Source organism: Gossypium arboreum, chromosome 4 (assembly GCF_025698485.1).
Source record: "Gossypium arboreum isolate Shixiya-1 chromosome 4, ASM2569848v2, whole genome shotgun sequence".
In the NCBI taxonomy this organism is placed as follows: domain Eukaryota; kingdom Viridiplantae; phylum Streptophyta; class Magnoliopsida; order Malvales; family Malvaceae; genus Gossypium; species Gossypium arboreum.
Genome location: NC_069073.1, coordinates 118,082,554 through 118,103,918, shown reverse-complemented (window position 1 = coordinate 118,103,918; position 21,365 = coordinate 118,082,554). Strand labels below are relative to the sequence as shown.

Sequence of the window (21,365 nt, the reverse complement as noted above, 5' to 3'; positions counted from 1 at the left end):
AACATGTGATTAAATATACGTGAAACTTGGAAATATATTCCGGGTAAGACCCGATGACTACGTGTGGAGATTATGTCCGGGTAAGACCCGATGACTATGTGTGGAGATTTTGTCCGGGTAAGACCCGATAACTTCGTGTGGAGATTTCGTCTGAGCTAAAGGTCTCGCTGATAATCCAAGTAGAGGTTAAAGCTATAAGACTTCGTAATAAGAATTGCTTATAAATATATTCAATGCGAAAGGTTAAACAGGTATGTACTCCAAGTTTATATGTGAGCTTGATTTGAACTAAATCATAAGGTAGTTATGTGATGCATACGAGAGCAATCTATGAGACTATTCCTATGATTATGTGACATCGGATCAGTGTGAGAGGTTATGTGAAATCATACAATATATCATCACATGAGCTCACTTTTATGTGAAAGTTTATCCGCCTATTGTATATGATGAGATGTGCATATTCGGTAAAGGGATGGTATGCCCAAGGAAGAGTGAAATAAAATATCTGAACAACTATGTTATAATTTGATTGTTATCTGTTGACCTTTGCTTAAAACTTACTAAGCATTGTAATGCTTACTCCGCTTACTCTGTTCCTCTGTTTTATAGATCTCATTGTGAAGCTACAGGCTCGGGGATCGTCAGCAACTAGTCACACTATCACTATCCACCGCTTGTTACTGTTATGTTTAGAATTATTTTATGGCATGTATAGAATAGACTAGTGGTGGAAGAATATTTTTGGTTAATGTATATAAGCAATGCGAAAATGGCATCTTTTGAATGTTTACTTAGTGAAGTTTAAATTTTACCTCTAGCTGTGCTTAGTACTTATTTAAATGAACGATCTTTATTTCAAGAAAAAGTTCAAAATTTTACTGTCCTGACATGAGTTACAAGTCCGGTAATACCCCTTACCTATTCTGGCGACGGTTACGGGATAGGGGTGTTACAGACCACCACAACCAAGAGCCATCACCGTCAAGGATGAAGCAGACTCCACAAGATTAGCCTAAAGTGGAAGCTCTTGAACAACACCAGCGAGACGCGTTTCATACTCCAACAGTACATCGACTAACCTTTGAAACAACAAGGTTTCGATGGAGAAGGAGGCAAGTGTGAGGACAATATCAAATTCGGGAGGTAGGGCTGCAAGAACAACTTTGACTTTTTCTGATTCTGAGATCTGAGAGCCAAAGGTTTCGATCAATGCGCAAATGTTTTGAATCTTGGCAACATACTCAAAAAGAGAAAGAGTACATTTCTTGAGAGAATGGAGGTCATGACAGATGCGTGACAGTTTCGCACTGGTGACAGCCTCAAAGAGCTGAGTGGTTATGTTCCAAACATCACAAGTTGTGTGTGCATCATGAATGAGGGCAAAAAAGAAGGAGATATAGTAGAGAGGATCCACGATGTAAGCAACTGATCTTGTTGAATGAATACTGAAGCCTCCGAATTTGAAACGAGCGAGCCTTCTGGCTTCGCCACAAAGCGAGGTGGAGTGGACAACGTGCCTTCTAGAAATCTAGTGAGTTCATAACCTTTGATGATGAGAGGTATATGCTGCTGCCGTTGAACAAAATTTTCAGGAGCCAACTTAATAGTGTCATGACCTGGAAATAATTGGGCAAGCTGAGCACGGGTGAAAGATGGACATCCGTGCTTCACAGAGGCTGAATTAGGGGAAATATTAGTGGCCATACAAACAATCGGAGGTCAGGTCTACAGAATCACAGTGACTGATACCATGTAAGCTACTCTATAGAATTAGAAATAACAAGGAATGCTAAAATGAAAAGTGAATACTGAAATTATGAATTGTTTGTTTATTGAATTTTCTATTCATTCAGTACACGTGTAGGTAGTGTTTATATACTATTTATGAACGACTAACTTCACTAACCTCTGCTAACTAACTTTCTAATAGTATAACGGATTCTGTTACTATCTTTGTTAACAAATAACAACCTACCTATACTTAACACTCCCTACCTAAAAAGATTTATACTCTGCAAGCGCCACTTTACTTGTACCTATTAGTGTTGGACTGCAGATCAAAGTCTATGACGAATGCGCACAGAGTGTCCCACGGAGGTCAACTAATTAAATTGAGCTCAGTTGATCCATTTAAACACGTCGAGAAGCTCATCTATTTGAAGTCTTTGTAATTTAGTGAAACACTCTAGTAAAACTTGAGTTAACATGCTTAATGTAAATTGGATCTGGGGAGCTTAACTATAAATAGAGGTCTTCTTCCTAATTTGTAATCGTTTCATCTCTTGTGTTCCATTCAAAGTAAGAGAATATTTTTTAGAGCATTTACTCAAACACTTGGCGTGCTATTATTTTCTTGTAGTTTTTTTTGTTCAATTCAAGTCTCTTTGTCTTTCCGAGCTGCTTCCACTTTATTTCGGTATCTTAAAGAATTTTCGGGAGTTTTGAAAGTTAAAGGCTAATTTAGGTAGATTTGAAACAAATAAATCATCTAAAGCCGCGCAATTTAATATACTTAAGTTCTAATCCCGTGACACTAGTATGAAATTGGGATCATCAGACCTCTAATCCTAATCCTTTAGGTGGTTCAATGGGACAATGAGAGCCAATATATATCCTAGCCTGGGTACAAAGACACCAAGACTCTCTCTCTCTCTCTTACTTCTACAGAAGCATTATCACCATTATCTTCAGAAGGCTCAACCATTGTATGGCTCTTCATTAGCCTCTTCTCCAAACAAGGTGAATCATCAACAAGATCGTAGTGAACTCCTCACACCAAGCACTTAAGACCATTTCAAAACAAGCTCCACTATAGTTTTATATACTTATATGACAAGATCACTAACGAATACATACGCTCATGCCAAGTGGCCTCTTGTACACAAAAGTCCTTGTCATGCTCTACCACTATAGTTCAGTGCAAAATGTTATATATTAAGCTTATATAAAATCATACATCATCATTATATTAATCGATACCAACTCATTAATTTTTTTTCAAGTGTAAATTTGAATTCGGCTTTTAATATTAATAAAACTTGAATAACACAAATCATTCACCATTACACTAATGACTAATTAATCACATCAAATTTTGTTGTGTTTGGTCGGAGCATTATTTTTCAATATGTTATAGTATAGTAATTAGTAATAAACTAATTGCAATTAGAAAATCTTTAACCATTTTCATGACTTATTTTTAGTAAAGAAATAAAAAAAAAAATTCACTTGTTTTGAAGATATTTTAATTTTACAAAAGTTTTACTAAACTTTTTAATTTCAATTTTTTACCGGAGCGAGTCCCATAACTAATAAAAAATACATAAAACCATGATGGTCATTTTTCACTGATTCTTGATTCAATCGGTTCGACTACTAGACCAATAATAATAAATAATAAATAATTAAAAATTTAGAAAAAAATTAATTTAATAAAATAAAATAAAATAATTATTAAATTGATTTAACCGGTTCAATTGCCGATTTTTGTCCCAGCTTCCAATTTTTATCAGTTTCAAGAAGTTTTCGATTCAATCGGTTCAACTCCTATGTTCGAACTGTTATACCGTTCGATTCCCAGTCTAATCGATCTGATCTACTAATTCGATTCTATTCTAGTAATACTGGTCACATCATCAAATCTCGACGGAATCTATGTTCAGGGATCAAAATGAATCTAGTTGTCTAGTTCAAATACCAAAATGAACAAAAAAATTACATGTACCAAAGTGGACCTAGTTTCCTAATTTTGGGATAGAAATTATATTATCACTATTTTTAACTTAACTTATGAAATATAAAAACCACGATGGTCTCTACAATACTAGCATTAACAATACTATTACTATAAAGTTGTACCTACTAATCAATATCGATTTATATTAATAAATACAAACTTTTGATATTTTACTTCAATTTTAAAATTTTAATCTTTGAATATATTTTTAATTACATATAAAAATAAAATATAATTATGCAATTAAGTTATAGAATCTATTTAATAAATTTAGAATTTATGTTTGCTTATAATATATATTCAATTAAGTTAATAACATATATATTCCTTGGTTAAGAAAAAGCTTGGGATTGTTTCGCTTTCAAGGTAGCCGATCCATGGCCCATATATTACTACTTTTCTACTTAGCCCCATGAGAAAGTTAGGATTTTGGCAGCCTCGACGACTACAGTAAGTCGGAGTCCTCGTGATATAAGAACATATTAATAAATTGTTTTTATATTTAAATTATTTTCTGATGACTGGTGATCAATTAATTGAATCATAAACGAACATTTCCTTTCTTTTAATTCATTTTCATATCTTTAGTACTCAGGAAACCAAAATGGAGTCGACCAAATTTTTACCAACCTTTTGTTTGATAGGTTTAGCTTTGTTCCCTCGTATGCATGCGCAAAAAGCATTTGGTATTTACCCTCGTTCCCTTCTTCCTCCTCCTCCTCCTCGTCGTGGTTCCCCTCCTCCTCCTCCTCCTCGTTCCCCTCCCCCTCCTCCTCCTTTCGTTGCTGATGGCCCAAATACGGTCGTTTCGAATGCCCCTCCTCCTGTCGGTGCTGATGGCCCGAATACCTTCGTTGCTCCTCCCCCTCCAGCGGCTCGACTAAGCCCCATTCTTGTGGTCGGGTTGATTGTTGGAGCTGGTGCTTTGATTTTTGGCATAGTTTTCATTTGGTTTATTTTAAGGAGGAAAACACACAAGGCGAACAAATTAGATTATGATATGTTTGATGAGCTCTTTTTTGGTGAATTCAAAAATGGGATGGGACCAAGGAAGTTTTCCTTTGTGGAAATAGCTAAAGCGACCAGTAATTTCAAGGGTGAAAAGCTTGGAGAAGGAGGGTTTGGTGCAGTTTATAGAGGATACTTAAGGGACTTGGATACTCATGTGGCTGTTAAGCGGATTTCAAAGGCCTCTAAGCAAGGAATCAAGGAGTATGCATCTGAAGTGAAGATCATTAGCCGATTGAGGCACAAGAATCTGGTCAAGCTTATTGGTTGGTGTCACGAAAAAGGGCAACTTATACTCGTTTATGAGTTCATGGCTAATGGCAGCCTAGATTCCCATCTTTTCAAAGGTAAAACCTTATTGACCTGGGATGTGAGGTTTCAAATTATGCAGGGCTTGGCATCACCTCTTTTCTGTCTACATGAAGAAGGTGACCATTGCGTACTACACAGGGATATCAAAGCCAGCAACGTTATGTTGGATTCTAGTTTCAATGCTAAAATAGGGGATTTCGGGCTGGCTCGACTAGTCGATCATGCGAAAGGGTCACAAACGACCCATTTAGCCTGCACTATGGGCTATATTGCACCTGAATGTGTTTCATCAGGAAAGGCTAGTAAAGAATCCGATATCTATAGGTTTGGAGTTGTTGCATTGGAGATTGCATGTGGTAGAAGGTCAATAGAGCCTATGTATGAAGAATCTCAGGCTTCGTTGGTAGCTTGGGTGTGTAAGTTGTACGGAAATCAACAGATACTTGGTACAGTTGACCCATAACTAGGCATGGACTTCGATGCTCTACAAATGGAATGCTTGTTGATGGTTGGGCTGTGGTGCGTCCATCCGGACCAAAATTTGAGACCGTCGATAAGGCAGGTAATTCAGGTACTTAATTTTGAGGCACCATTGCCAAAACTTCCAAGTAGGAGGCCTTCTCCCACATATGATGTGCCAACTACTTCTGGAATTCAAGTAAGTGAGCCATGTTTTTCTACGGTGTCTATTACAATCCCGCGTTAGATCAATACTTGTAGAGAAATTGAAAAGTTTTGTATTGAATTTGATTCATATGTTAAAAACCATTTGATATGACATTGAAATCTATAATTGTTGAAGTTACACTTGTTTAAGTATTGAAATATTAGAATTCTAACATTTGACTTATTGAGTATGAGGCTCATCTCATAACTTATATCGTGAATTCGAGTCACAGAAATCACCTTTTTATGATGTGAGCAATTCACCTTTACCAAAGGTGTGTGAGTTGTACCAAAAAAGATATTAAAAAAAGTGTTGAAATATTGAGTTGTCAACTCCCACATATGATGATGTGCCAATAATTAGAATTCAAGCAAGTGAGCCATGTTTTTCTACTGTGTTTGTTACAATCCAACGTTAGATCAATAATTGTTGTAGAAAAATTGAAAAAATTAGTGTTGAATTTAATTTGTATGTTAAAAACTATATCATATCTAATTGCGATCTATAATTGTTTAATTTATACTTGTTTAAGTATTGAAATATTGGAACTCCAAACATTCCGCTTATAGGTCATGAGGTTCACAGTAAATTTGTATAAATAGAGATCGCCTATTTATGATATGAGTGATTGGAGTATGTGAATTGTGTAAAAAAAATTATTAAAAAATGTTAGAAATATAATATTTTTTATCCAAACATTATCCAAGACAATTAGACCCCTATTTTTTCAGAAATACAAGTTTCGTAGAGTAGAGGGACCATAATCACATGTAAAAAGAATCTTTTGCTTTTAACGTAGCCCACATATGTATTTCTACAATTCTTCTTAGCCCCATGAAAACGCCAGCCCCGATGCCTGCGGTGTCGTTAAGTCGTAGTCTATGAGATATAAGAATATATTAATAAATTGTTTTTATATTTAAATGACTTGATATTTATGAAAATAATAATTGAAATTTATGGTAAATGATAATAGAGAATTAACAAAATAATATAAAATAAAATTTAAAAGTATTGCGAATGAGATTGGTAGGTTGCATCCTTTGCACTGTCTGGTTTCGGTCATCCATGAGCTCCTTCAACGTGAATGGACTTGTGAGATTTCCTACATTCCTCGCCAGCGAAATAGTGTGGCAGATTGCATGGCTAAACAGAGTTTGCATATTACCGATGGATTGTTGTTATTTGATCAAATGTCGTTTAAGTGTTTCCCACCTTGTGCGAGCTGATACGGAGGGTGCTGCCTTCCCACGTTTGATTCACATTTCTTAAGGTATTGCAAACCATTGGCTGTTTGTGAATAGTTGCAGTTGGACTAGTTTTCTGATGAATGGTGATGAGTTGATTGAAACATAACCAAACTTTTTTTTTTTTTCATTTTTGAATCATTTTCGTATATTCTGTCGTCAGAAAACCAAAATGGAGTCGACCAAGTTTTCACTAACCTTCTGTTTGATAGGCTTAGCTTTGTTCCCTCGTATGTATGTGCAATCTGCACCGATGGCTTATAAATCAACTAACGCTTCAATTACCGTAGTTGCTGATGGCTCAAATCCCGTTGGTTCTTGTCTCCTCCTCCTCCTGTTGCTGCTACCGTTGTTGCTCCTCCCCCTCATGCTTCAAGAGACACCAATTCTGTGGCGGCGTTGATTACTATCTCAGTTTTCGTGGTGTTGATTGTTATCTCACTTTGCATTTGCTGTTTTTGCTGCCGCAGATTATGGAGAAAAAGACAGAAGGCCATCAAATTAGATAATGATGATGATGACAAGCTCTTTGGTGGTGACTTCCAAAATGGAATGGGACCAAATAAGTTTCCCTTTACGGAAATAGCTAAAATGACCAGTAATTTCAAGGGTGAAAAGCTTGGAGGAGGAGGGTTTGGTGCAGTTTACAGAGGGTACGTAAGGGACTTGGATACCCTTGTTGCTGTTCAGCAGATTGCAAAGGCCTCTAAGCAAGGAATCAAGGAATATACATCCGAAGTGAAGATCATTAGCCGATTGAGGCACAAGAATCTGGTTAAGCTTATTGGTTGGTGCCATAAAAAAGGGGAACTTGTACTCGTTTATGAGTTCATGGCTAATGGCGGCTTAGATTCCCATCTTTTCAAAGGAAAAACCTTATTGACCTTAGTGACCATTGCGTACTACATAGGCATATCAAAGCTAGCAACGTTATGTTGGATTCTAATTTCAATGCTAAACTCGGGATTTCGGGCTAGCTAGGCTAGTCGATCACGCGAAAGGGTCACAAACAACCCATTTAGCTGGGACTTTAGGCTATATGGCTCCTGAATATATTTCTTCAAGAAAAACTAGCAAGGAATCTGATGTCTATAGTTTTGGAGTTGTTGCATTGGAGGTTGCATACGGCCGAAGATCAATAGAACCCATATATGAAGAATCCCAAGCTTCATTGATAGTCTGGGTGAGGGACTTGTACGAAAACCGATAATTGCTTGGTGCGGCTGACCCGAGACTATGCATGGACTCCAATGCTATGCAGGTGGAATGCTTGTTGATGATTGGGCTGTGGTGCGTCCATCCGGACCGGAGTTGAAGACCGTCGATAAGGCAAGTAATTCAGGTTCTTAATTTTGAGGCACTATTGCCAGAGCTTCCACGTACGAGGTCTACTCCCATATATGATATATCAACTGCTTCTAGAATTCAAGCAAGCGAGTCATACTTTTCTACTGTGTCAATTACATTCCCACGTTAGATAAATGCTTGAAGAAGTATCGAAAAAATTAATATTGAATGTATACTTATTGAAGTATTAAAATATTGGAATCTAGTGTTTGGCTTATTAGTTATGGGTTTCACTCCACAGCTCATGTTGTGAGTTCAAATCACAAGAATTATTTATATGTAGCGTGTGTGAAATAGATATTTATCCCTTTCAAAAATATTAAGTTATACTATAATGGGAATATTAAAATTTTTATTATTATTTAAACTCTTAATTAAGTTGGTGTCACTCTCAACTTAGTTATCAATTCGATTAGAAAGTTACAGGAATGTCCTTTCATAATTAAAATAAGTAATATTATACAAAGATATTTTAGTTTTTGCATTTAAGAAAAACCAATATAAAATCATATATGTGGTAAATTTGAACCTATAACAATTGCATTAGTAATACCCTTAATTTACCATTTAGCTAAAGCTTCATTTTGATATTTTTACATATTAGTTTTATTATGCACACTTTATTATCTCCATCGATTGAATGTCTTTTATACTATTTATTAAGTGTTTTACTGAGCTGGTATCATCCTCAATTGGGTCACCAACTTAGATAGGGTAATTATAAAAATACCTTTCTGTAATTAAAATAAGTTACATTATTTGAGGGTATTTTAATCTTTTCATTTTAACAAAATTAATAAAAATATACATATTGTTGGACTTGATCCTACGCCAATTGGATTAGTAAAATTTTAAATTTGTCACTAAATTAAAGCTTTATTTTAATGTAACTTATACATTTTTATTTTAAGATGCACAATTTATTATTATCTCCATCAAATGTATATATTAATAATTGATGTTAATTGAATTTGTGTCAAAAGTCAACTCAACACAAACTCACAATTGATGACAAAACTATGATGAATAATTGTAATCCATTTAGTATTGTTTATCGATATATTTATATGTTAAAATTTCATTTTATTCATAATTTTTTATTTTAATATTATGTGTATTTCATGTGCTATTATGATTAATTAGTTTCAAACAACACGTTTCATTGTTTATTGTATGATATTTTTAATCACAAACATCTGTGTTCTAAATATGTGGGTTCCACACATACATGTGTGTGATGGGATTTCTAGTATTAATAATGTATTTGATTGAGTTGGTGTTATAAGTTAACTCGACACCAACTTAAAATTGATGACAACACTTTGATGAACAATTTAATATATATTTTATTTTAATAATGTACATATTTCATGTATTATTATCAATTAATTTTAAACCATATGTTTCATTATTTGTTGTATGTTGTGTTTTAAAATTATGGTTTCCACACGTATACATGTGTGATATGATTTCTAGTATATATTAAGTTGTTTGTGGTTGGAAATTTAATAAAAGAAAATTTATATAATAGTAGTAAAAGTTATATATAAATAAAAACAAAAAAATAATTATATTTTTAAAAATCAATAATATGAGCATGCCTAAACGGGCTTAGGTTAGTCATTTATAAATATTAACGAGTTTAAGTAAAAATGATGCTGATATTTTGGATCAGATTGAACTTGGTCAAATATATATGAGACCTAACCAAAATCAGGTTAACCCAAATCATGAACACCTCTATTAAGTAGATAGAGAAAGAAAATGGTTTAGTATAAGAGTTTTTGAGTTTAGGGTTTAAATTTATTATTTTATTTAGGGATAAATTTGAAAACTATACATAAACTTTAGTTGTGGTAGTTTTTGAGTAAAGCCTAAACTAGGGATAACTGGTTGTGGAATTGTCTGCTCAGAAAACTTGCAATGTTTAAGTTGACAAACTTTGGCAACAAAATTCCTTGGGTTATGATTCGAGTTAATACTTTGGACAACAACCAACCCATCTTTGATATCCAAACTTCACATAGCAACATATCTTGATGTTTTGGATTTGGATCAAAGCAATCAACTTCACAAGTTTGGTGCATTGGACTAAATGGGGTGAAACAATTGGAAGTATATTTGGAGATTCAAGACTTATCTTGAGTTGATTGAAGATATTCTTTTTGGATACTATCTTGCTAGTTTCAAGGGAAGATTGATTGTAATTGGTGTAGTATGTTAGCAAGTCTTGATTCCTTATATATTGTAGAGCCTCTTATATATTTTGTACTGAACTGAGAACACTTCTTATTGTTCATTGAGGAACGTCTCTTTTGAATACATTGAGTGAATGATCAAGTGTGTGGCTTGGTTAGTGTCCTAAGTTTTCATGAGGAAAACTTAGAGAATAATTGTCTATATCTTAGGTACAAAAGTGAGGAGTCTGATCTGGTGAGTGTTAGAGATTGTAATAACTTGTTGTACGTGTTGCTAAGATAATAGATTATCTCTCTGGATAAGATACTGCAAATATAGGAAAATCAAATTTCATAAACATATTGAGTATTCATTAATTTTCTGCCTTATTTTCTACTTGCAAATATCAATTTTGGAGTTAACAACTAGCATCAGAGATACCGATGACCAATATCGACTACCAACTTGTACGCATTGACCAATATCGACTTATACCGATTCATATAGATGAGTACAATTTTTTATATTTTATTTCAATGTTTTAGTTTTAATCTTTAGTTATCTTTTTAATTAGATGTAAAAATAAAATATAACTATTCTATTAAGTTATACTTTGCGGGAGGCATATCAAATAACCCTGAAGCTCCATATATATATATATATATAATATATTTCTTAAAATACTCACAAGTTTTACCAAATTCTTAACTAATTAAATTGAAATATATTAGACGCAAATTTCATCCCACAGGTTGTAGCTGGGGCTGGTCACTCCTCAAAATACAAAATTTTCTATATATAGAGTTTTTAAAATTTTAAGAATTTTAAATTAGTAACATTAAAATTATATTTTAATTTTTTTAAAAATAATAAGAATTTAATTTAATTTTAAAAATTATAAAAATAATAAAATTATAATTTTACTATCATAAAATTAAAATTTAATTTTAACTCATTAAAAAAAGTTTCTGGCTTCCCAAGCACCCCATTATGGACTTTTAAATTATTAGTTAGTGAAGAAAAAGCTTAGGAATGTTTCACTTTCCATGTAGCCGGCCACGGTCCTTACATCACTACTTTCGTCATTAACCCCAAGAGAACGTTAGGACTTTGTCAGCCTTGACGACTACATGCAGTAAGTCTGAGTCTTCGCGATTTAAGAACATATTTTATATTAAAAATTATATTTATTCGATATTTAACTTAGGTTCTGAAGAGTGGTGATCAGTTAATTGATTCATAAACAAACTTTATTCTGTTTTCTTTTATAATCCATTTTCATATATTTAGTACATAGAATGGAGTCGACCAGGTTTTCAATAACCTTTTGTTTCATAGGCTTAGCTTTGTTCCCTCGTATGTATGTGCAATCTGCATCAATTGCATATAATTCAGCTAACGCTTCAGTTACCGTTGCTTCGAATGGCTCTTCTGTCCCCGCTGATGGCCCTAATCTGGTGGTTTCTCGTGCTCCTCCTTCTGTCGGTCGTGATGGCCCGAATACCTTGGTTGCTCCTCCTCCTGTCGGTGCTGATGGCCCAAATAACTTCGTTGCTCCTCCCCCTCCAGCTGCTCGACTAAGCCTCAGTCTTGTGGTCGGCTTGATTGTTGGAGCTGGTGCTTTGATTTTTGGCTTAGGTTTCATTTGGTTCATTTTAAGGAGGAAAACACACAAGGCGAACAAATTAGATTATGTTATGTTTGATGAGCTCTTTGGTGGTGAATTCCAAAATGGGATGGGACCAAGGAAGTTTTCCTTTGTGGAAATAGCTAAAATGACCAGTAATTTCAAGGGTGAAAAGCTTGGAGAAGGAGGATTTGGTGCAGTTTATAGAGGATACTTACGGGACTTGGATACTCATGTGGCTGTTAAGCGGATTTCAAAGGCCTCTAAGCAAGGAATCAAGGAATATGCATCTGAAGTGAAGATCATTAGCCGACTGAGGCACAAGAATCTGGTCAAGCTTATTGGCTGGTGTCACGAAAAAGGGCAACTTATACTCGTTTATGAGTTCATGGTTAATGGCAGCCTAGATTCCCATCTTTTCAAAGGTAAAACCTTATTGACCTGGGATGTGAGGTTTCAAATTGTGCAGGGCTTGGCATCAGCTCTTTTCTATCTACATGAAGAAGGTGACCATTGCGTCCTACACAGGGATATCAAAGCCAGCAACGTTATGTTGGATTCTAGTTTCAATGCTAAAATAGGGGATTTCGGGCTGGCTCGACTAGTCGATCATGTGAAAGGGTCACAAACAACCCATTTAGCCGGGACTATGGGCTATATTGCACCTGAATGTGTTTCATCAGGAAAGGCTAGTAAAGAATCTGATGTCTATAGTTTTGGAGTTGTTGCATTGGAGATTGCATGTGGTAGAAGGTCAATAGAGCCTAGATATGAAGAATCTCAGGCTTCGCTGGTAGCTTGGGTGTGGGAGTTGTACGGAAACCAACAGATACTTGGTGCAGTTGACCTGAAACTAGGCATGGACTTCGATGCTATACAAATGGAATGCTTGTTGATGGTTGGGCTGTGGTGCGTCCATCCGGACCAAAATTTGAGACCGTCGATAAGGCAGGTAATTCAGGTTCTTAAGTTTGAGGCACCATTGCCAAAACTTCCGAGTAGGAGGCCTACTCCCACATATGATGTGCTAACTACTTCTGGAATTCAAGTAAGTGAGCCATGTTTTTCTACGGTGTCTATTACAATCCCGCGTTAGATCAATACTTGTAGGAAAATTGGAAAAAATTGTATTGACTTTGATTCATATGTTAAAAGTCATGAAGCTCATCCCATAATTTATGTTGTGGATTCGAGTTACAGAGATCTTTTTTTTGTGGTGTGCGCGATTTTCCCCTTCAAGGATATGAATTGTACCAAAAAATAAAAATAAAAAAATGTTGAAATATTGAGTTGCTCAAAAAAATTGAACAATGTGAACAGTGGCGAAGAAATTTTTTTGGGGGGCCGAATGAAATTTTAATTTTTTATAGTCTATATATTTATAATTTTTAAAGGATTAAATTAAATTTTTATAATTTTAGGGGGCCAAAGTACAATTTTACCTTTACTAATTTAAAATTTTAAAAAAATATAAAGGGCCTAAATGAAAATTTCCCATTTTAGGGGGGCCGGGGCCATGCCTGCCCCCTGATTTTGCCCCTGAATGTGAATAATTTTTTTTTTATCCAAACCTAATTTATATGAATAGTATACTACCCAAGACAATTAGCCCACCCCTTTTAAAAAAAAATGGAAATACAATGAAATTCAAAATATTTTTAGGGTGAGTTTAACTTGTACTTGTTTAGATGTCGAATCTTTGAGTAATTTGAAAAAAAAAAACCTCAAATTATTGTGTTATATGAGAACAAAGTCCAGTACCAACATATGCCCCTCTCCTTTTCTCTCTCTTCATCAAATGCAATACTTTCCACGCATCTTCCTAGAAACACACAACATCCATGAGGGCTAATCTCACGTGTTAAAAATGGCTCTTCAACTTTGGGGTAACAAGGACGCACCATAATGCAATTATGACATCAAATTTTTTAATCATTAACTAACTTAGTCGTTACCTCTCGTAAAAATTACCAATTAGTTCCTCGATATAGTCTAATACCCCCTCTTCATAAGCATTTCATCTAAGGCAAAGACACTTTATGCCCACCCCTTAATTAGGGGTAATTATTATACCCCTCGTCAGTATCCTAGTCAACATCTGGAACCAAACCTTCAATGAATATTGTGGAAACTTTTTTTGGATCTTGACTTTTTTTTTTAAACGAAGATAGAGTCGCCACCAATTCTTTTATTAAGTATGATTTGATCATCTCGAAATTTGATCATTTTAATAAAAGGGTTAAATTTACTAAAACGATGATTTTCAGTCTACAAAATCTAAAAAAATAGGTTCAGGAGTCGGTTACGTATGAGGAAGGATTAGCACCCTCATAACGCACAAAATTGATACCTAGTTGATTACTTGATGTCTTTAACATCGAAAATTGAGAATTCAAAGAGAATTTAAAATGCGATCTCTTTTTACATGATGTTATTTAATGGCATTGAATATATCACTATCTAAATTAAATTTTATGGAGGAGGCTCTCTTATTTCGAGTTAATTGAGAAAAAAGATCATGTCCCATAAGTTAGAGCATAATGTCTCGAATCCCCGAAAGCAAGAATACTCATCGTTTGATTATTACCTAAATCCTATACGTCTTGAATTTAAATATGATGTTTAGTTATTTAGGTTTTAGAAGGAGGTCATACTCCATAAGTTAAGAGCACAACTTCTCGAATATAAAAAATAACGAACATTGCCTCAATTTTAATTACTTTTTATGGGTTGTGTAAAAACCTGATGAATGTATGTAGCAATATTTACAATATATAATGATGGCAAAATTAGGGTAAATTACACCAACAGTCACTTAACTTTGGGGTAGCTAACAAAACAGTCACATAGGTTTCATTTCAGTCACTCAACTTTTGAAAAATAACAAAATAGTCACTAACATTATAAAAAACCGACAAAATAGTCACTGATTAATAGTTTCCGTTAGTGTCTTAATGGGACCGCTGATGTGGCAAGTTAACTAGCTGATGTGGCCGATTAACTTGCCACGTTAGATGTCCACAGTTGAAACCCACCCAATTTAAGAAGAAATTGAAAAAAAACCTTAAAAATACCCCTTAACAGATAATAATAATAATAAGAAGAAGAAGAAGAAGAAGAAGAGATTGTAAAAAAAAAAAGTCTTCTTTGCCTAATTTGGCGAGGTCTGATTCTTTGCCATTGAAACACCATGTCTCTGCTCTTCTTTTTATTCTTCTTCTTCTTGGCTCTCTTCCTTTGTAACCTTTTGCCATTGTTGGTGGGGTCTTGTGGTTTTTCTAGATTGGGATGTGGTTTACTGTTCAAATCCCACATGACCAGGATACAGATACAGAAGTGCATTAGGGCGTCTTTTCTTCAAGACCAATGACATGGTTCAGGCTATTGAAGCTCTTGACTCCGTACGAAATAAAGTCTCCTTCTCTGTTTTTAGATTTCTTGATGGAGAGGTCTCCTTGAAAGGTAAGGCCACTCCCACCCTACGTTAACCACACTAGTCATCACTTGATATAATGTTGGTATGTTTATCTTTAATTGGCAGTACCATGTTGCCACATTGTAATTTTATGACTAATAACCAAAATTGACTTATGGGTTGGTTCATGCATTAGCACCTAGAATCCCATTTATTCATCTTTTCTGTGAAACTCAATTAATGTGATGTGAGATTATGGATGTCATCTCCACTGATATATGTTCCTTCATGCATTGTGCAAGAAAGCTGAAGGTCTTAGATCATCAATGGATTCAAGTCATTTTTGAGCCACCTAATAAACTCTGTATACTGAACTCTTTCATGCATAACTTGTTGTCCATTGTATCTATTTCAGTACAACCATTGGTTTATCTTATGGAAGGAAGGCTCATGCTTCTTTCCTCTAAATTTTCAGTATCACATCTCAAATATAAGGTACAATGTATCAAGTGGCGAATGTTACCTGTGCACGGACAAATCATTTCATTTACATCACATGGGAGATGGTGGAAATCAAGAAAGTCTAGCTGGAAGGTTAGTTTGATGGCATGTTACAATAAAGACAAGTATGATATTTAACTACTTGTTTATAGTTAATATGTTACAAACTACATACCTCGCTAAATTAAGCAAATGGTTTTTTGATTCTGCAAATTTTTAGATCCCCAACCAAAATATTCTACATTTTGCGAAGCTAGTTATCGTCATTCGACACTAGAGATTCAAAAAGGACACATGCATTCTACCATTAGAACTGCAATGATGATGGGAAAAAAGTGGCAACTGACTCATTTGTATTACACAATCAGTACTGGTGAATACAATCAACCTTAATCTTCATAAGGCTGTATGTTAGATGAGGAAGCATCAAAGTCTGCAATGAAACAACTAATGACCATTTCCAATAATTATGCTAAAATTACCCTAGTGCACGAGGCATTTTTAGAGTGTTTGTATGATATTATTAGCAAATTTTTTTAAAAAAAATATGCAGAGAGTGGTATATGTTGTAGGAGAATTGATTCACTTGAAGCTATGGTTGTGTTCTGTTGCCGGTCAAGCAATCTGAGATGAAGAAAACTGAAGAAGCAACATTTGAGTAGCGTGCTTAAGCGTATTGCTTCTTATTGAGAATATGAACTTTCGACTAAAGCATTTCATCTTTGGTGCAGATTTGGTTGATTAAATTTCGGGAAGAAGATGAAAATGCCAAATTTAATCAAATCTAGTAAGCAAAAATGCAAATTCCTTAACATGAAACTTCCCTTTGGTGTATCATTTTCTTCGAAATCATGCTCTTTTTTGGCTAAACTATAAAACCCCGCCAACAATGGCGGAAGGTTATAGAGGAAGAGAGCCACAAAGAAGAAGAAGAGCAAAGGAATAGTGTTTCAATGGCAAAGAATCAGACCCCACCAAATTAGGCAAAGAAGACTTTTTTTTTTTACAGTCTCTTCTTCTCCTTCTTTTTCTCTGTTAAGGGGTTTTTTTAGGTTTTTTTTTTATCAATTTCTTCCTAAATTGTGTGGGTTCCACTATGTATTAGGGGTGTTCAATCGGTTAACCGACCTTTCAAAATTTTTAACCGTTAACCGAACTGAAATTTTTTCAAAAAAATTAACCGAACCGAAATTTTTTCGGTTAATTCGGTCGGTTAACCGAATTAACCGAAAATTATATGTTTTTTTTAATTTTTGGTTAAAATAAGTATAAAATTAATCGAATTAATCGAATTAACCAAATTACCCGAATTACCCAAATTAACCGAATTAACCGAATTATTTGTATAAAATTATATGTTTTTTATTTTTACTTTTAGTTTTAGATTTTTATTTTTATTTATTAAAGTATTTGTAATTTTTATGATTGGGTTGGGTAATTGGGTTGGGTTGGGTACTTGGGTTAATATATATTAGATTGGGTATTTGGGTTTATGTTGGATTGGGTTTGAGTGAATAGTGGGCTATTTATATATTATAATTTTATTTATTAATTTTTTCGGTTAAACCGAAAAAATTCGGTTAACCGACCGGTTTCGAATCGAATTAACCGTTAACTAAAAATTTAAAAAATTATTAACCGACCCCCGACCGAATTAATTCGGTTAACCGACCGATTAATCGAATTCGGTCGGTTAACCGAATTTTTTCGGTTTTACCCGAATTTTGCACACCCCTACTATGTACATCCAACATGGCAAGTTAACTGGCTACATCAGCAATTAACTTGCCACATCAGTGTTCTCGTTAAAACACTAACGGAAACTATTAATTAGTGACTATTTTGTCATTTTTTTATAACGTTAGTGATTGTTTTGTTATTTTTAAAAAATTGAGTAACTGAAATGAAACCTAGGTAACTATTTTGCTAGCTACCCCAAAGTTGAGTGACTGTTGGTGTAATTTACCCGTAAAATTATGACATTAACAAAATAATAACATAAATAATGAAATACAATGACAATAATATAATGAATATAATAATAAAAATTATTCAATTAATAATACTATATAATAATAATGATAATAATAGTAGATAATATAAAAGATACGATGATAATATAATTATATTCAAAATAAAATAGTACTAATAGTATTAATAGTATCAACATTTAAAATAATTAATAAATAATAAATAAGTATATTTTGAAAAATAAAAATAATATGAGCATGTCTAAATGGGCTTAGGTTAATCATTTATAAATATTGACGAGTTTTGGTAAAAATTGATGTTCATATTTTGGATCAAATTGAACTTGGGCAACTATATATGAGACCTAACCCAAAACCAGATTGACCCAACTCATGAACTCCTCTATTAAGTAGAGAGAGAAAGGAAGTGGCTTGGTATAAGATGTTTTGAGTTTAGGGTTTAAATTTATTATTTTATTTAAGGATAAATCTCAAAACTATACATAAACTTTGGTTTAATGTGCAATTGTATACATTCATTTTGATTTTGTGCAATTTTATACATGAAAATTTGATTTGATTCAATTTTCACAAATTATTAACGTAATTATTAATATAGCATCATTTCATGTTTTTATATCGCATACGTAAGTAATTATACTTATTCAATATAAAAATAAATTGATGTATCTATTTTTTAACGTATAATTAAATCAAAATTAAAGTTCCATGTATATAATTGAACTACAATCAAAATTTCATGTATATAATTGTACCAAATTAAAGTTTATTATCAAATTGTAAACTAAATAAAAGTTCATATATTTAAATTTTTAAGCTTATATATAATATTTGGGTTTAGAGTTTAGGCGATAAATAATTGATTTAGTTTTTTTTCTTTTGGTAGAAAAAGGAATTCAAATTAAACATAATAAATATTACATAATAGTTCTGAGTATAGGAGAACCTTTAGTTTCTGATACCAAACAAGAAACAATAGCCACAGAAAGCATTAAAATTAGAACAATCCAATGCGTTCATTCCAAGTATAAATTTTATTAATTATTTTTTAAATAAAAAATTTATTTTTTCAAATATATTATTTAAAAAATATGTAATAATTTTTTAAAATTTTTGCTAACATGACATTTCACGTGTCATCTTTTGGTGGCTACTATTAGTCACGTTAGCTCCTTTTGACCATCAATTTATGATTTCCGTTAACAAAAGGATTTAGTTGATTATTTTTTTGGTCATTAAAGATGCAATAGAGTACACTTTATTTAATGGCTCAATTAATTTTTTCATTTTTACTAAGGGTTTTCTTTTCTCTTAAACCTTATTTTTTATGAAAATATTATGTTTAGTTTGAATTATTAGTTAGTTATTTTTGTTACTTTTTTTACCTTTATTTATTTTTAGTTATGAATACATTTTACTTAAAATAAATTTTTTGATTTTATATTATTTTTAAAATTTTAGTTTTAACGGATTTGAATATTTCATATAAAGTTAAAATGTTAAACTTTGAATTTTATGGATTTAGACATATGCGGATAATAATAATTAATTTAGATTCAAATTTAGATAGTAAAAGTCAGATAATTTGTGAATAATTTACAGATTAGATTCGAATTTTAAAGTAGATTTATAAATTCAGATTCAAATAATGTCGAATTTATAAATATTCAATCCACACTGAGGAAACTCGCAGTGGGAAGGCATTTGAGGACAACTTGATGTTGCGAGGCAACTTCAGTTTCCACTGTGACCTCCGCTGCTTCTCTCTTTCAATGCCTCTGACTTGATCTCAATTAGCCGCTAAATCATAAGTGCAAGATAAACTAAAATGTCCATTGCTGGAGCCATTTCAGTGTTTAGAGACACTAGAACACTCAATATTGCCTCCCACCAGGCATTCGGTATCGAGAAGGATAAGCAATCCCTTCCTTGCTCCTCAACCAAGTCTCTCACAGTTTTAAAATTATGATCAAATTCGTCATAGTTCAGGGTCCCACTGATTGAAGTCCTTACTGCTCCGAGTCCACTCCAATCATCAATCCAGAAGTTCACGGATTGTCCATTATGGATGGACCAGCTATGGCCTCTTTGGAATAATGGGCTAACTTTCCTAAGGGATGACCAAGTGGTGGTTGACACATCGGTTTTCCTCTTCGATTGGTCACTGTCCAAAAGGTATTTCTGAGAGAGGACTTTCACCCACAAGCTTTCCTATTCATGGATGATTCGCCATGCGAGTTTCATAACCTGAGCTTGGTTTCTAAACCCATACCACCATGTTCTCTGAAGTAGCATAAGCTTATCCCGATTAATAAGATGATGTTTCCTCGCATCCTCCGCCCCACCCCAGAAAAAATTACGGTTGATACGGTCAAGCCTCTCCCAAATGCTAGCCGGCCGAAGATGACACTGCATGTAGTAATTTGGGATGGCCGGTGTTAGTTGACTGTAAGGGTGTAGCCGATTCGGTTCTGTTTTTCATTTTTGAAACCGAAACTAAAACATATAAATTAAAAATTAAAATATCCAAAATCAATAATTGCAGTTCGATTCAGTGATTTTTACCAAATTTGGTTGTTGTAAGAAAAAATAATATCAACTTGTTTTTTCCCTAAAAAATCTAATAGTGCAATAGTTTTTTTTTAGGACAACTATAATACATGCTCTATATTCATTTATACATTTGAGTTAAGCTATTAAGTTGTTACAAGGAAAGCTAGCTACATAAATTGTCAATATATCTAATATTTTTCTGTGTCATTTTGTTAATTACGATTACAATATGTCATATAATTAATTAAATTCATAATTATCAAACATATATAATTGTAGAAAGTTGTTTCTTTTATAAATAAAATATTATAAAGTTCAATAAACTATCTTCTTAAAATTAAAATTATGCATATAATTATAATTATTATATTAAAAATTCCTTTACTATAAAACTACATTTTTATAATTTTTTTTATGAACTATTTCTATAACTTTATCTTTTGTCTAATCATATCTACCTGTTGTTGTTAATAATAATAGGATTAAATGAATTATCTATACAGATTTTGAAATGATCAGTTTATTATTCTATTAAGACTATTCCTTTAAACATAGTTTTTTTTTCATTCGGTTTAATCTGAATAAAATAGATTTTATGCGGAAAAAGTAAACTCGAATCGAATTGTGTGGTTTGAGTGATAATACCAACTCGAAATTGAACTAAACAATAGAAAACTCAAACTAAATAAATCGGTTCAAATCGATTTTTCGATTTTCTCAATTTCTTTACTTAATCTTAATTAGTTGAACAAAAACAAATATTCAAGTTTGGACAGATAA

The 21,365-nt window shown here is 33.2% G+C and overlaps 2 protein-coding genes and 1 pseudogene across 2 annotated transcripts; all 3 read left to right on the top strand.

Moving 5' to 3' along the window:
• The first annotated feature begins 4,159 nt into the window (after positions 1-4,159).
• LOC128291682 (L-type lectin-domain containing receptor kinase IX.1-like) lies at positions 4,160-8,515 on the top strand. Its single transcript, XM_053026879.1, has one exon. It carries the CDS (start codon positions 4,344-4,346, stop codon positions 5,520-5,522), a length of 1,179 nt encoding a protein of 392 aa, XP_052882839.1. The 5' UTR covers positions 4,160-4,343; the 3' UTR covers positions 5,523-8,515.
• On the top strand, positions 5,529-8,515 carry LOC128279353 (L-type lectin-domain containing receptor kinase IX.1-like; annotated as a pseudogene).
• Positions 8,516-11,594: 3,079 nt separating this feature from the next.
• On the top strand, positions 11,595-13,328 carry LOC108458540 (L-type lectin-domain containing receptor kinase IX.1-like). Its single transcript, XM_017757961.2, has one exon. It carries the CDS (start codon positions 11,797-11,799, stop codon positions 13,219-13,221), a length of 1,425 nt encoding a protein of 474 aa, XP_017613450.2. The 5' UTR covers positions 11,595-11,796; the 3' UTR covers positions 13,222-13,328.
• Positions 13,329-21,365: the final 8,037 nt, after the last annotated feature.

What these genes read in the sequence shown, in the direction of transcription:
- LOC128291682 (XM_053026879.1), top strand. Translation starts at nt 4,344, where the DNA reads ATGGAGTCGACCAAATTTTTACCAACCTTTTGTTTGATAGGTTTAGCT.
- LOC108458540 (XM_017757961.2), top strand. Translation starts at nt 11,797, where the DNA reads ATGGAGTCGACCAGGTTTTCAATAACCTTTTGTTTCATAGGCTTAGCT.